At 40.1% G+C, this 17,432-nt stretch overlaps 1 protein-coding gene across 1 annotated transcript in view; it reads left to right on the forward strand.

Moving 5' to 3' along the window:
• The first annotated feature begins 5,562 nt into the window (after positions 1-5,562).
• MRPL3 (mitochondrial ribosomal protein L3) overlaps positions 5,563-17,432 on the forward strand; it is a 40,656-nt gene continuing 28,786 nt past the window's right edge. Inside the window, exons 1-4 of the mRNA XM_036267515.1 lie at positions 5,563-5,806; positions 6,827-7,011; positions 8,005-8,096; positions 10,063-10,161. Coding sequence (XP_036123408.1) covers positions 5,715-5,806; positions 6,827-7,011; positions 8,005-8,096; positions 10,063-10,161 — 468 coding nt within the window. The 5' untranslated portion in view covers positions 5,563-5,714. The remainder of the gene's footprint in view (positions 5,807-6,826; positions 7,012-8,004; positions 8,097-10,062; positions 10,162-17,432) is intronic.

A 17,432-nucleotide genomic window follows, 5' to 3' on the forward strand; every position in this document is an offset into this window, starting at 1 on the left:
CACAGACTGAGTAGATTAAAATGATGCAAATGTATTCTCTTATAGTTCTAGAGGTCAGAAGGCCAACATGGGTCTTACTGGGCTAATATGAAGGTGTTAGCTAGTCATTTCTGGAGGTCTCAGGGGAGAATCCGCTGCCCTGCCTTTTCCATCATCTAGAGGCCACCCACACTCCTTGGCTTGTGGACCCTTTCTTCAATCCCTTCCTCCATCTTCCAAACCAACACTAGGCTGAATCCTTTCTGAATCTCTTTCTGTTGTTGCAGCCATAAAGGTTCTCTGAATTTAGGAACTTGTGTGATTGCATTTAGGGCCCACCCACATATTCCCGGATAATCCCTAGTCCTTAACCTTAATCATATCTACAAAGTCCCTTTAAACCACGCAACAGAACACATTCATAGATTCCAGGGAATAGGCTGTTGATACCATTATTCTGCCTTCCATAGAAAATTTCACTGAAAAGGCTGGAAGGGGCCTCAGTTGGACAAACCCTACTCCCTTCCGGTCCCATGGATGAAGAGACAGAAAGAAGTGGCTTACTCAGTGTTACCCTGCCAGTTAAATTTAGAACTAAGGCTGGATCCCAAGTCTCTTGACTTTGAGTCCAGAATTCTTTCTAGAATGCTGCTATTCAAAGTGTGGTCTGCTCACCAGCAGCATCTACGTGACCTCAAGTTTATTATAAATGTAAACTCTCAGGCCTCACCTCGTACCGACCAAATCAAACTGCATTTTGTCAAGATCCCCAGGTAATTCTCATGTACATTTAAGTTTGAGAGGCACTGACCTAGGACATCACAGAGCCTCCTGTTTCTTTCCTGACAAGAAGGTTGTATACAATTGAATGAGGGACTATCTCAAGCAGTTTGGCCTCATTGTTCTCTCTTGAACCCAAACAATTCTGAATCAGACTGATCAGATCTTTAAAGATGCAGACTGAGCACTACCAACCCCAGTCCGGGCTTATCCAGGGCAATCTCTGGGGGCCGAGCTGAGTGATCCAAATCTGTGTCGTGCTGCTTTCTCTCCTTGGAAGAGAGGCAGTACAGCAGAGCAGTGAACCTTTGGGCTCCGGAGTCAGTCTGCTTGGGCTCAGTTCCTGGCTCTACCACTTCAGGTTTGTGAACCTAGATGAGCTTCTCATCTTTTCTATACCTCGATTTCCTGTTGAGGTGTAAATGAGTTAATATATGGAAACCACTTAAAATCTGCCACTTAGCAAGAAAAATGTGTTAGTTACTTCCAATTTTTCCAGGACCCCTTCCAAGTAGAATCAAAATCCTAAATCGACTCAGTGTCTAGGAATTTCTCAAGACTCTATCTTCTGGGATGAGAGGAAAAACCCTGACCACGGTTCCAGGAGACAGTGTGTTCATGGATCTAGAACCACACTCCAGTAGTCAGAACTACATTGTCATCAGAAGGCAGACTAGGGAGAATGGGCTGTCCTTGGCTGAAAGCATTTGGTCCCCTGGCATGTGATTCTCCATTGCCTGTCACTAACATTTCTGTTCAGTCATCACAGAACTTTAAGGAAGCGCACATAGGTTTCAATACATTAAGTTTCAGAATCATTCTCAATACAGCAGAGGGAGCAGGATGCTGGGAAACTTTAAACCGACATTACGACATGGCCATACTACTTTTTTTTTTTTTTTTAAAGCTTTCTTCAAGCCAAATGTATTTTCATTCTGTTCATCTCTTAGAGCTTTAAAATCTGTGGGCTGACTTATAAATGGATAAATAAAGATTATTCTTTTAAAATCATTATATCGAAGTTGAAAGTTGTAATGTGGTCTTGATGGAGACATTGAAGCAGAATTCATCTTCTTCCTGAATAAGCATCTGTGGATTTTGCAATATGGCCTTTTAAGTTTTCTATACCAGCCAGCAATTAAATCTCAAAGTTCAAAATTTCTTAAAGTTCACTTTACATATTCCCTCAGTCAGTGCTTCCTAATATCTCTACCAATTTTAATATATGCTAAATTCCCTTTAGAAAATGAAAGAAAGCCAAGAATAATTTAATGAAATGTCTAAACTCACTTTTAAATGATTTTAATTTCAAATATAAGGCATGTTATGAACTAAGAGACGGCATAAATGAATATAAAATGAAAATTACCCAACAATGAAAAATTTATTATTCTGCAATAAACCAACCATACAGGACATGTCACAAACATTACAAAAACTAACTGAAGAGCCTAAAGGCAGGAACACATAGCAAAGATATTCGCAATAAACCCTTGGTTTGAAACCTACTCCTTCTAAAATAAAACTATTCCTAATGTTTTACCTTATAAGAAGAACATTTATGCCCTGGCCGGTTTGGCTCAGCAGTTAGAGTGTCGGTCCTCAGAACAAAGAATCATGGGTTCCATTCCGGTCAAGGGCACGAACCTCAGTTGCAGTTTGGTTCCTGGCCTTGGTCAGGGTCATGCAGGAGACAACCAATAGATGTGTCTCTCTCACATCGACGTTTCTGTCTCTCCCTCCCACTCTGTCTGAAGATAAATGGAAACATACCATCAGGGGAGGATTAAAAAAGAAGAACATTTATTATATAACCTTTTGGTTGGAATTAGAGGAGTAAGAAGTATGGAATTGTAGCACAGTCAAGTTCTCATTTAATATCATTGATAGGCTCTTTAAGGAAAATGACATATAATGAAACCAATTCTACCATAGGCTAGTTGATATTCAACAAGAGTTAAGTTCTTACAGCATCTCATCAATGTTATAACAAAATGACATTGAATGAAAGAACATTATTTGAGGACCTGCTGTACTAAAAAGAGATTGTGGAAGTTATCTTTCTTCCAATGAGAAACTGAAGTCTCACAGGGGCAAAGTGGTATCAGGAGCAGGGTCCCAGAGTCTAAGGTAGTCTCTGAAGGATGATATCAGAAATAATGGGAAACTTGAGCTCAGTACCTGAGTAGTCAAAAAGAGCCCTGGATAGGTCCCCCCAAAACTGGGCATGGTCTTCGTCACTGCATACTGCTGTGACAAAATTGACTATAATGATTCCTCCCAGATCCAGCTGGCAATCAGAAGACATGTGCTGTGTAACAGATGAAGCACATTTTGCTTTGACTCAGTTCAGCACTGCTGAGGTTTCATTGACTCAAGGTCCCCCTCATTATAGACCAAGAGAGATTTGGCACTAGGGGCCAATGTTAGACTGACTGGCTACTTCCTCCTCAATCCTCACTGACCACTGTGTGTCATATATTTACTTGTCAGGTTTTTTTTTTCTTTAATCATAAAGAAATTCTAATGCAAGGATGGTAACAGATGTATCATAGAGAGCCAAAAAAATAAAATGGCTAATAGCACACGCTCTCTGGTCACATTGTCGAGATTTAAACCTTGGCTCAACCACTTACTAGCAGTGATCTTATTTAAGTTATGTAATATCTCTATACCTATTTTCTCTATGGTAAAATGGAGATAATTATAGTGTTACCACATGGATTTGTTATTAAATGAGAAAACAGAGAGAGAGAGTAAAGATGAATCCTGTTAGTAATCAAACTGCAGTGTTTACAATGGAACGTCAACACACTGTTTCTAATAGACCATATCCAAGGCCACACCACTGGTACAAAATGACTAACAGTTCCTTCTTCTGAGTGATTTCTGCTTTCTTACCAACATCATCCTTGGTCCTTTGTTGTCTTTTTTTTCCTCCAAAGTATTGTGATGCACAATAGATGAACTGTTCTTGCTTCTTGATAACCTTTATTTCAAAACAAGTCCCTGCTTTCCTTACACCACCTTAAAATTACCCGACATAAGTACAGATCTTATAACAAGTCCCTCAACTCATTCATATAGAGACACCCTTAGGTGTATGCACTTTCTTGCTGCAGCAAGCTAATTAAACCTAACCTTGTTTGAGTTCAGGTGTGTTCGTGGTGGTCTTTGGCTGATGGGCTTCCATAACACTGAGCAAATACTATAGCACACTATATGAATGAGAAATTCTGACTATTGGCAATAGTAGGCAAATCTTTTTTACTTCAGCTTCTTTGTGTAGCACACCTCAAGACATATTTGTTCAATGAAGGGCCATCCTTTTTTTTTTTTTTTATCCTCACCCGAGGACATTTTTTTTTTTTTTTTGCATTTATCTTCAGATAGAGTGGGAGGGAGAGAGGGGGAAAGAGAGAGAGAGAGAAACATCGATGTGAGAGAGAAACATCGACTGGTTGCCACCCACACGACCCCAACCGAGGCCGGGGACAAACTGCAACCAAGGTACATGCCCTTAGCGGGAACTGAACCCGGGACTCTCTAGTCTGCAGACCGACACTCTAACCGCTGAGCCAAACTGGCCAGGGCAAGAACCATTCTTATGTAACAGGGAAACCAGTTAGCATGGTTAAGATGAAGGAATACATTTTTTCCCCTCTAAGGCTCAAAGCATTATTTAGAATTCCATGGCATGACTGCAAAAGCAATTGGCGAAGTGGAAGAGCAAGCAAAGCAAAGATTTTGAGCCTACTGAAGTTCAAGTAGTAACCATGCATTGATCATTGCCTGGACCTTTTAAGCCAGGCTGGCCAGATAGCTATAAAAAGAGGGTGTTAAAGTAGCTAAACTTTTAAGTTCTTATTTCTAAATTTCTACTAATACCTATTTGACAAATTAGAAAGCAGACTTTTGGAGTAAAATTAATGCTCAAGGCACACACAGGGTGATTAGGCTAGGTCTGGAACCAAAGACAGGACTTTGTACAGAAGTCTTTCTTGTACACAGCTATCAATTGCTGTGTCACAAATCACCCTAAAACTTAGTGACTCAAAATAAGAGTAATCACTTATTCTTTTTAGTAGTATCTTCTGTCAGGAACCCTTGAGTTCCTTGGCTAGGTTCAGGCTCAAGGTCTTTCATGAGTTGCAGGGGCTGGAGTATCCACTTCCTATGTGGCTCACTTTTGGCTGGAAAGTTGGTCCCTCTTCATATTGGTCCCTCTCTATAGGGCTGTTGGAGTGTCTGAAAGACATGAGCACTGTCTTTCCCCATAGATAACAATCCAAGGGACCAAGACAGAAGTAGCAATACCTTTTATGACACAGTCCTGGAAGTCACACACCATCGCTTTGGCCATATTCTATTGCTAACACATGCCAGCCCTGTTTCAGTGCAGGCTCCGCCCACCTGTCAGTTGTGCTATTTTGGACCAGCACCAAATTCTGAGTCTGCGTTCCCTCATTTAGAATATAAAAAAAACAACTTTCTTTTAGGGCTGTTTCGAACATAAACCAATATAAGAAAATCAAGTGCTGCTTAGTACTATAATGTACTAAGCGGGCATTACTTAGAAGTGACCTCACTTCTTTAAGAAGCCTGTCCCTAGTATGCCTCATTCTTCTCAAGTTTAAACTCCGAACATACTTTTTTCTAACCCTCCGGAGAAAGAATCAGTCCCTCCCCTCCCCACACCAACTTCAATCCAAAGTAGGACTATTCCGGAGGCAGAACTTTAGTTCCGGGGGCTGATCCCGGTGCACGGAGCTCATTGAGAAACGGACCGGAAGGAGTTCCTACGGCTCTCTTTTCGTGCGGAGGGCGCCGGCGGACAGCCGGTAGGACGGCTCCAGGAGGGTTGTGGTGGACGCCTGACAACAACGTGGGGACTCCCTGAAAGCAGAGCGGAGGGGACCCGGAAGTGTAGCCACCCGAGCCCTGTCGGCCCCTCCATGCTTGGTTGGAGGCTGCTGGCTCAGGCCGGCGCCCAGGTGCTGGGCCGCGGAGCCGGGGGCCTGGACGCTGCCCGGGGCTCCGGAGGCAGGTGAGTGGGCGGGAGACGGGGCGTGAGGGTTGCTCCCTGCAAACTCCGCTTTAAACAGTGGCGTGGCCCGGACTGCGGTGTCTGCCCTCGGAGGAAGAGGAGGGGGCTGTGTCCAGACCTGAAGTGTAGAAGAGTAAGGCGCGTTTATCTAAGGAAGCCCTTTAAAGGACGGAAGGGGTGATTTTTGTTTTGTTTTTAATGCTTATGAGCAACAGGCCGCGAACATTACCAACAGCAATAATGTTATCTGCCAACTAGTGAGCGTTTTCTATGTACTAGATGCTGTTAAGTATATTAGGCGCCTTAGCTCATGTATCCTCGCGAGAGAACTATCATTATCTGTTTTACAGAAACTAGCATTATTCCTCTTTGCAGATAAAACGGAGGCTTGGGCGGGAGAGGTAATTTGCCCACTGTCACTCTCTTAAGTGCAAAATTGGGACTCTCATCTGAATAATCTGCGTGACTACAAAAGGATAGACTCCAGAAAGCTTTCCTTCTGTTCTGACCCTCCCTGCAAAAGCCACACACCTCCTTCCAAACCTCAGTCCCCTAAAGTCTTTCTTGGTGTGTACACCTGAGCAGAGGTCATGTCTTTTACAGGTCTTTTAAATTTACACATGGAGTTTTTCCATCTCTCTGAGCCTAGACCATGCCATTGCAGGGAAGAGGTGAGCTTATCATAGAAAGATCAACATTCCATATTCTACCACTTCTACTGGATATGAACTATTAAGGTTCACGTACAAATGGCTTCTCCTGTGCCTAGGTAGGGCCACTTTGTTAGAAAACTGTTTAGCCCAGAAGAGAAGGTGAAGAACGTTTCCTCCAGAGTAGCTATTAACAGTTAAAATGTAAGCCCCATTATTATCATAAAGTGTCGAGGGGGGAAAGCTTACATGGAATCCAAGCCTTTCTTAAAGCCCTGATGACACTTTCCGATCCATGTGAACTCCTTTTTCTGTATTAAATAGAGAAACTTTTTCATCGTGGTTTGTTTTTTAATTTTTATTTTTACAGAACAGACATCTGGCTTTTGGTTAGAAGTCTCCATGGCAAGAGTGGTACTTGGTGGGATGAGCATCTTTCTGAAGAAAATGTTACATTTGTTCAGCAGTTGGTCTCTGATGAAGATAAAGCCCAATTAGCAAGTAAACTGTGTCCTCTGAAAGATGAACCGTGGCCTATACATCCTTGGAAACCAGGTGATTATTTTGTATATGAAGAGTTCTCCTAATTACTTTGTGGCTGGCACATTCAGAATTTTAGTGACTCCTTGATAGGTTTATCATCTCTTGAATTTATTGTTCTGACAATAAATTAAGTATTTGTCTGTTTCATTTTGGTTTGGTTTGCAAGCTGATTTTCACCATCCTATGCTGCTGTTAGTGAATGTCTGATGATAATCAAGACCTAACTAAAGATGATGTTTTGTATGTGAAATGAAAATCATTCTGCATACATTTTCTTGTTTCCTTCAGATAAAAAATAATATAAAAATAAACCAGGGAAAAAAATCTGGCAGCGTGTGATCTAATTGTGTCACACAGATGTCTTCAGTTGGGATGTTCTAGCACTCCAGGTTTGCCAAGTGTAACTGCAGAGTCAGCTCTTTGTGCCTGTTAATGCCAAACCCATCTGTGGACAGACTGAGAAGAAGGCCTTTCCTGTTAGGAAAGTGATCTCTCGTTGGGGTTATTACAACAATTGAATTGTACAATGGAGCAACTGTATCAGTTTATGCAACAAATCTATGTTGAAGGCCAACATATTTTATCAATGTGACCACATGTCATCCTTATAACTCCAGCTGACTTTTTAGAATTTGAGTGGTGTTTTCTAATTAATGAGGTTTGATATTGATACTAGGAAAGGATAATGAGGGATTTATCATACCCTTTATTAATACTGCTGTTTTAAAACCAGAATATATCCATTTAGCTGTTTTCTTTATTTTGTATAGTTCTCTTATATTTGTTTAATATACAGAGATGTATTGAGTACCAGTATCTTATGTCGGGCATAGTTGAAGGTGCTTACACCTGTAAGGAACATTTGTGTTTACTCTAGGAATATAGCAGCATCTTTCTTATTTGCCTGCTCTTTATTTTGAAACCACAATTTAGGAAATACTGTTGCATCATGTTGGCAAATGTTGAAAAAGCTCATGTTAACATTCATTTGTTTTTAATTGACAGGTTCCACTAGAGTAGGCCTTGTCGCAGTGAAGCTGGGCATGATGCCTTTATGGACCAAAGATGGTCAAAAGCACGTGGCCACATTACTTCAGGTAAGAAACAGGAGATGTAACAGATCTGTATGTGTGCCAAGTTCTGTCTGTGCAAATCTAAATGGGCAACATTTGTATCCTGAAACATGTAAATGCGTGGTGAAGAATAGGTTAATGTTGAGCATAAACACTGTTCAAGAACTTTACTTCTGATGGTTGCAGTGAATGTTCTCACTCTTACCTGAATGGTGGCCTTCTTGTACCTGGCATGGGATCACTGGGGCAATTAACAAAAAGAGATTGTTAACAATTGTAACCCAGTTTCTCACAGATCTAATTGTTTAATTCATGATCAGAAAAAAAATATCTCAGTTTCATCTTATTTTCATTATGGAGTTCTTTCAACTCCAAAATAATTTTGATCTCTGCTAACTCAGAACGTAACACTCTTATCAGGGGAAGCAGCATTTTGCTCTCGGAGATAAGGTAAACTCTAATGTTAAAAACATGGGCCCTAGGACCAGAATATCTGACTTTACGTCTTGGTTCTGCCACTTCTTAGCTGTGTTCTTTGGAGCACTGTGCCTCATCTATAAACTATGTACTGTTTTATAAAAGAAATAATTATGATCTACCTCAAAATGTTATTGTAAGGATTGCATACGTTGATAAATGTTAAGCACTTAAAATGTAAAACAGTATTAAATGTCCAATAAGTGTTGGCTGCTGCTGCTGCTGTTGTTGTTATTGTTATTATTATTATAAAAGATTACTGATAAAATTAGGAGACCATCATTCCCCAAATCACATTGGACAGCTCAGTTCATCTTCGGGCCCAACCTTAGACAACTGATTAGGCAGGTGATGGTAATTAAGAATAAGAGCTCACGCACATTAAGTGCTTAGAGTGCTAATAGGCACAAGGAGCCTACAAGCCCTTCATAAATTTTTATTGACTCTGAATGATCAAGGATAGGATTCTAGTTTCTAGAGCAGTAAGGGACTTTGGGAGCTTTTAGGAATAACTGGTGGAATTGTAAATTGGTATGACCACTTCAGAAAATAATTTAGCCTTATGTTGTAAAGTTGAGATAAGTAACCCTTGTAGTCAAGTGGTTCCATTTGTGAGTGTTTCTAGAAGATTTAAGCAGATATACACCATGCAAGTTGTACCAACAGTGTTTATAGCAGTATTACTCTTAATACTCTAAGACTAGATATAACCCAAATGTCCATCAACGATAGAATGGGTAAACTGAGGTATATTCCTGTGATGGAATGCTGGGAGCAGTGAAAAGGAACAAAATGGAGCTACATGCAGCACTACGGGTGAACCTTACAAATGTAATCTTGAGAGAAAGAAGTAAGACATGGAAGAGTACATGCAACCTGACTCCATTTATATAAAGTTTGAAGCAGACAACAGTATTATTAAGCAATACTTTCAACGATAGTAATTATAAAGAAAAGGAAGTAAAGGATTACCATAAATGTCAAGAGTAGTGGTTACTTCTAGGGCAGTGCATCTCAAACAGTGTGCCTAAGAATCACCTGGAAGGCTTCTAAAACACAGAGGTTCTGATTTAGTAGGTCTCTGCTGAGGCCTGAGAATTTGCATTTCTACCAAGTTCCCAGGTGATGCTGATGCTGCTTGTCTGTGGACCACACTTTGAGAGCCACTGTTATAGAGGTTTGCAAAAGAAAAAAGGGTGGAAGGTGATTGGGAAAAGACACACAGAGGTTTTAGGGATTCTACTTCTTGACATTGGTGGTGGTGATGTGCATGTTTTCTTTATAAATACTCATTCTGTTGTATGTGTTTTATGCATTTTTTATGCGTGTTGTATTTGACACTTTTTTTCAAAGGTTATCTATATTTTAAGATTGTGGTTCGTGTTAGAGGAATGATGAGAGAAGTAACTTCAGGGAATTCCTAATTGTCTGGGGCTTCAATATGACTGGTGTGTAATGTTAAAATGTATCTTAGTTGTACAGACTTAGTTGTTTTTTATATTTCTGTTTTTAGGTACAAGACTGCCATGTCCTAAAATATACTCCAAAGGAAAACTGGGATGGAAAAATGGCAGCCCTGACTGTAGGAGGGAAAACTGTATCCCGTTTCTATGTAAGGATGTATTTTATTAGTTTCCGACCTGAATCTTTAAATTTTGAGCATATTCCATTGCCAAAAACTTGTCTTTGTCCATGAGATAAATTGTGGGTGTGGGAGAGGCAGTCCAGTAGAGCCATAAAGCCTAGGAATCTGAGAGACTGAGTTTGTTACAGTACCTCTCCTCACTATCTGGAACAAGTACCGCACCCTGTAAGCTGCAGTATTAGCCCATCTGTAAAATGGGGATAAAACTACTGCTGAGGATAGACGTTTATGCCAGGATTACATGAGAATTTTCCAATGTGCCTGCATGTCACAGACATTCCATAATAATCTTTTTGGTTATTTTGTTGTCATTTTATGTTTAGTTTGACTTTTTTTTCTAAATTGTTTTAACAATCAACACCAACAGCAGGTGAGGGTTAATTTTGTATATATTATTATTATTATTTTAATCCTGACTCAAGGATATGTTTTTATTGATTTTAGAGAGTGAGGAAGAGAGAGAACCATTGATGTGAGAGAGAAACAATCAGTTTGCCTCCCATATGCACCTGACTGTGGATCAAACCCACAACCTGGGCATATGCCCTGATCATAAATCAAACCCACTACCTTTCAGTGTACAGGATGACACTCCAACTGAGTACTCGGCCAGGGCAATTTTGTATAGAAGGAGCTTTCAATATTGGGAGAGAGCTGTATACAAACCCACAACAGAATTTTTCAAATGAAGAATTTTTTCCCAAATAGAATACTAATAGAATGCTGAGTGTGTAGTTTAAATTTGAAAAATCTGCACAATTAGTATCCTTAATCTGATGACTAAAAGCATAGAATACACTTCTAGAAATAATGATGGTTTTCACTAATGAATACTGAAGCATCTTTAGGTTTACTAAAACATTGCTTATCTTCAAGATACACATTTTTCCATTGTAAATTGTTTATAGAATGAACATTGGTGGAAATTAGGATGCAATTTATATTATGACACTGTCAAACTAGCAAGTGCTGCCCTGGCCGGTTTGGTTCAGCGGTTAGAGCGTCGGCCTGCGGTCCAGAGAGACCCTGGTTCAGTTCCCGCAAAGGGCGCGTACCTCAGTTGCAGTTTGTCCCAGCCCTGGTTGGTCGTGCGGGTGGCAGCCACTTCATGTGTCCCTTTCATGTCGATGTTTCTCTCTCTCTCTCTCTCTCTTTCTCTGTCTCCCTCCCACTCCATCTGCAAAACATGGGGAAAGAAAAATGTCCTTGGGTGAGGATAAGAAAAAAACTAGCAAGTGCTTATTGTGTGCCTCCTGTTTCCTTGTCATTGGTGATTGTTATTGAGCACTTACTACATGCGAGCACTTACTTCGTGCATAGGCATTAATCCTTTACATTTATTAAGTGATCTTCTCAGCCTCTGAGGCTAAAGAGAGTTAGTAATTCACGCAGGTCCACCCACTGTTAAGAGGTAGAGTGACAAGCAGACACCAGAGCCTTACTCTGGAAACAGGTAAGAGAATGGGGAAGATGGACAAGTAAATCAGCCATCTCAGACAGTATTATAAATACAACAAGCGCAGAATAGGGCATGGCCACTTCTGTTTGGACAAATCTGCGATTTCACAGGAAGGAGACCAGAAAGGAGAATGTATTAAAGGCATGCCAGAGGGAATGGTCTGTGTAGAAGCAGAGACGTGGAAGAGTATGTGTGCTTGGAAAGACAAGTGTGGTGTGTCTCAATCCTAATGTGTGAGTGTGGGGGCCAGTGGGGAAGGTGGTAAAGGTGCAACTGTCAGGACAGAAGGCTAAGGAGTTGAGATTTCATCCTGTAGACTCCAAGGAGCTTTCTGAATTCTTTAGCCAGGCTAGTAAGGGGGTCACATTGTTACCTTGGCTAAACAAATGATAAGAATCTGGTTGGAGGGAGGACATTTAGGAGGTTGGTTTAAGCACTAGGGAGAGTTGATCAAGGCATTTGAAACAAGGCAGTGGCATGGGGCCCGGAAGGAGCAGAGAGAGATGTGGAAGACTGGGTGAGTGCAAGTGTGTGGTTAGAGGACTGGGGCACAGAGCGGTGTCTAACTAAGCAACCAGGTTAGTGGTTACGCTGTAACCTGGAATAGGGACAAAGAACGGGAAATGGGAGGAGGTGTTCGAAGGGTGTAGAGAAATTCCAAGTGGAGTTGTCTCATAGGTACTAGAGAAGTTAGCTGTTTTTGTCTATTGTGGTAGTATGGCTCATTTTTCATTAAAGCTTTATAGCTGTAAATTCTTGACAGTTTATTTTTTTTTTTATCCTCACCTGAGGACATTTTTCCATTTTTTGTTCAGGTAGAGTGGGAGGGAGAGAGAGGAACAGAGAGAGAGAGAGAAACATCGACGTGAAAGGAACACATCAAGTGGTTGCCACCCGCACAACCGACCAGGGCCGGGGACAAACTGCAACCGAGGTACGCGCCCTTAGCGGGAACCGAACCCGGGTCTCTCAGGACCGCAGGCCGACGCTCTAACCGCTGAGCCAAACCGGCCAGGGCGACAGTTTATTGACTAATAATTTCAGGTCAAATAATTCCACAGTAATTAAAAGCACTATGAAGTATTTATGGAAACTTCTTTTTAAATGTCAAATGTTTGAATTTCAACTGTATAAATATATATGCCAGTCTTCATGTTAATCACGAATAATTCTTTGGTTTAATATATGCCACTGTTTTCTAATTGTATTTCTGTGTTTTTGTTATGACTGGCACCATCATTTTTATTTTATTACCAATTATTGTAAATTCACAACTTTACAGCCTTGATATTTGTAAATCAAGCTTCATATTGGAATAATCCATTCTACTTCAACAGATCTGTAGACATACTTTCTCACAACTAGGAGACAGTGGAGACACAAGTGGACATAGGGCCAGAAAAGCTGAGTTCTAATCCTGACCTCTACCATTAGCTCTTTCTCTCCACCTTTTTGAACATTCATTTTCATACCCATGAAAACGATTGGCCTTAATGGTCTCTAAATTCTCTCCCAGTTCTAAAAGTCTCACATTGGTTCTCCAAAATTTTAGTTTTCAAGAAAAAAAAAAAAATTCTAAAATAAGAAAAGTACTTGCCAGCTCAGTTTAGTGTTTTATTTAATGATGATGTCTTACAAATAAAAGTTGATAATGCAATACTAATAACTAAAGTATTACAGAAATAATTTTAACCTTCAGCATAAATGTTTAAAACTACCCGTTTCTCTAGTGTAGAAAGTGCTATGAGATCCAGAGTCATGGAAGTAGGTAACAGACTGACAAACCTCAGAGGGATGGGGGTGGGAGTGATGGGAAGAGCTAAACCAAAGAACTTACATATATATATGCACAACCAGTTGACACGGCTCTAGGCTGGAGAAGGCAGGAGTGGGGTGGGAGCGCGAAGGAGGGGGTCAGTGAGGGAAAAGGAGGACATCTGTAATGCTTTCAATAATAAAAACGAAAAAGAAAAGAAAGTGCTACAGAGGCCCTTCTTATTCTTCAAGATAAATATTTTCTAGGTCCAGAGGACATGTATTACTATGTTAAGAAAAAGCTTTGTCTCTGAATGACCTTTCAGAATGGTATGTGAAAATGAAGTTTTAGAATTCTGTGTAGCTAAAGCATTTTGATTCAGATGAAAAAAAATTTTAAACTAGAAGTATATGAACTTCTTCTTACATATTATAACCCTTAGGGAAATTGCAAGTAGATTGATTACAGAGAGTTTTTAGAGAGAAAGACCTATGAATATAAAGTATCAAATAGTTAAGCATTCTAAAATAAATTGATTGAATGAGTTTTGTTTATAATAGGGCTAGAACTGTTATTTTTTTTTTAATCTGAAAGATTTATGCCTCCAAGAAATTCGAGTCACTTTGCTTTTGCTATTTTTGTACCTTATAAATAAAAGCTGATGTGATACATAGTATTGTTGAATAAGGAAGTTAAGTAGCCTTAAAGTTGATTAAATCAATTTATCTTAGGAGCAGAGAAGCATTTTCATTGTGAGAGGATAATTGCAGAAAACTTTGAAGAGGGGGGGGAAATGCAGTCTCATAGATGGGATTATCCAAGTGTGACATTGCTGTCAGTCTTTTAAATTGCCTTTGAAATTATTTATTTGGAAGTTTAACAAAAAAAAATATACCTTTGTTACACTGCTGTTGGTTTCAACTCAAGCATTTGATTTTTCTCACAATTGATAACTAGTTTTATGGTATTTTTATTTTTTAAAGACAAAAATTGAAGTATTCAATTTTAGTGAAATTGGAAAACAATCAAGAAGTATGTATTACATTTTTTCTTTTTATGATGCAGTCTATAGTTATTTAGGTCAGGATGTTTATCTTGTCTATTTTGTATTACTAAAAAACTATAGGATTTTTCTCAGAAGCCTCCTGCCATACTTAAAAACTGGTATTAATAAAATAGTGCACATTCTAAATAACAAGGTGGAATATGCAAATATTAAAAATAAAATGGAAGTCTTTTTTAAAATCTGATATATCTGAATCTGATTCATCAGGAAATAATTTCAAGAAGTCACAGTTTTAAATGTAAACTCTTGTGTTTGCTTTTGTTGTGGAACAAGTAAGTCTGATTAAAAATGAAAAGCCAGGGCCTTGGTAAGAGTGGTGGTGAATATTAGCCTGGGATTTCAGCATAAAGGATGCCTGGCATGAGTTTATGTTACCGCTCTTCTGGAGAAAAGGATAGCTTCGTAAGGGAACTCTGTGATGCATAAAACAATCTTTCGTGGACGCTGAAGCTGAGCTGCTTAGCATTTGTCTCACAGTCCCACCTGAGGGCTCCAAGGAGATTTCCAGGGAGTATGGACTGACCCCAAATTAAAATTCTATGCTTACAGGCCAGTGCCACCCAATTTCATGTCCACGAACATCAACCTGCTCAATAAGCTATGAAGGGGCACTAACAGGTCACATTTTAAACTGAAATTAGCAAGTACCTGAAGTTTGCTGCATAATCAAATAAGTCTGGCTGTGCAGATACTTCATTGCCTTTGGGGAGGAACAATGCTTTGATTCAGTGCATCATCAGGGTCATTTTGAGCTGGGTAGGGTTTTTCCAATTGCTGCTATTGTTTTTTGTTTGTTTTGTTACAAATTACTATTGGTTTTGTTTTTTGTTTTTTTTAATCCTCACTCGAGGACATTTTTGCATTTATCTTCAAATAGAGCAGGAAGGAGAGAGAGAGAACAGAGAAGAGAAACATTGATGTGAGAGAGACACATTGACTGGTTGCTACCCCCACAACCCCAACGGGCCAGGGACGAACTGCAACCAAGGTACGTGCCCTTAGCGGGAGCCGAACCCAGGATTCTCTGGTCCGAAGGTCAGTGCTTTAACCGCTGAGCAAAACCAGCTAGGGCTGTTGGGTTGGTTTTATAGTAGTTCAGTTTTTTGTAGATTTGTTCATCCTCAGAGTAAGTCATGATGTTTTTTTAGGCCTGTAAGTTTTTAATAACCAGAATTAAAAATAGAGGCCACTTACTGTCAGGCCACAAACACAGTAATGTTTTGTACCAAGAACTGATGCAGCCACAGGAAGAGTGAAAGGTAGGGTTGTCTTAGACAAGCCAGGACTTCACACCCAGACGGTTGTCTCTCCTCTATCTTCTGCTTCTTTTCACCATTCATTTAGCTCACTTTGCAGAGTCTAACCTGCTACTGTCTTTAGCTCTGAAGTTGTAGGCACAGGTGAATAAAAGAAGCCTCTACTATCCAGGGGCTCACAGATTAATAGGCAGATAGACATGTAAGTGAAATAAATGTAATGTAACATGGATGACAGCTGAAGTGCATGCAAGGTCTAGAGACTGCATAGGAAAGGGCAGTCTGCTCTGGCAAGGTTGCCCAGGGAGGGACCCAGATAGGAAATGTCACTGTAGCTGGGACTAAACATATATTTAACAGATTCTAATCAACTTTGGAGGTACAGAATGGGGAGGAGATTATAGGACAAGAGACTGGCATAGGCAGACACAGGTAAACACACACAGACTACCAGGGCTCATTGGGCCTGCTGGTGGTTTATTTATTATTAAAGGGGATGTTGAAGAAGCAGGAACAGCAGGAAGATAGATATACCTGTGTTGGCTATATTTTCGTGAAGGAGACACTCTTCACATCAGGAAATATATAGTGCTATAACTTTTTGGCAAGTCTGAATGTAATCTATATCAAGAGTCTTAATTCAAAAAAGACCCAGGACATTATAGTAAGGAAGTAAGATGTCCATAAAGTTTTCTATTCAGGGATATTTAAAATAGCAGAAAAACAAAAGGCGGGGATGGAAGGAAAAGCAAATAGCAGGACCTACCAGGAGCTGCAGACGTAGCAGCAACTAAAGTCTCTGCTCTCAAGAAGTTTACATTGTGGCCAGATTGGGGGTAAGACAAGAGAGGCTGTTGCATAGAAAATAAGCAATTAAAATTGTATCATGACAGATGAAGAGAAGTATTTTGAAGACTAATGAAATAGGCTGGGGGATTGTGAGTGACAGAAAGTGGTGCTATTTTAGATACAATCATCAGGGAAGGAGAGTTGATGTTTGGGTAGAGACCCGAATAAAGTCAGGGAACAAGTCATGTAAAAATCTGGCAGAAAAGCATTCCAGGCAGGGGGAACAGTATGTGCAAAGGACCTGAGGCCATTGTTTAATTGTCCATTGTTTTTGGACAAGGAAAGAATGCATTGTCCCTGAAGTGGAATGAGCCAAGACAAGAACAGTAGATGAGGTCAGTTTGTGTAGAACCTTGTAAACTATGGTAAGGACTTAGGACTTGGTTCTGCATGAGGTGGAAGCCATTGTAGAGTCACATGAGATAGCTTTAGTGTTAAAAGGGACGTGCCAGCCTGTGAATGGAGAACAGACCAGGGGTCAGGAATGTGGGATTTTAGAGACTAGTTTAGGAGTCTCTTGAATTAATCCAAGCAAAAGATGGTTGGGTGAAGTGAGGGTGAGAAGTAGTTGATGCGGGCTCTATTTTCAAATAGTCCACATGAATTGCTGGTGGATGGGACATGAGATGTGAGAAAGAAGAGTCAAAGGTGACCATGAGATTTTTGGTCCAACAGAAGAAGTACGGAGTTGCCATTTATTGAGATTTGGAACAGAAGAGGAAGGCAGGCTTGTCCGGGCAGGGGAGAATCGAGTTCAGTTTTAGACCACTTAAAATTAATGTTACTATGCGACTTTAAAGAGAGATATGGAGTTGGCAGTTGGACATAGGAATTTGTAGTTCAGAGTAGAAT

Source organism: Molossus molossus, unplaced genomic scaffold, assembly GCF_014108415.1.
Source record: "Molossus molossus isolate mMolMol1 unplaced genomic scaffold, mMolMol1.p scaffold_m16_p_18, whole genome shotgun sequence".
Classification (NCBI taxonomy): Eukaryota; Metazoa; Chordata; class Mammalia; order Chiroptera; family Molossidae; genus Molossus; species Molossus molossus.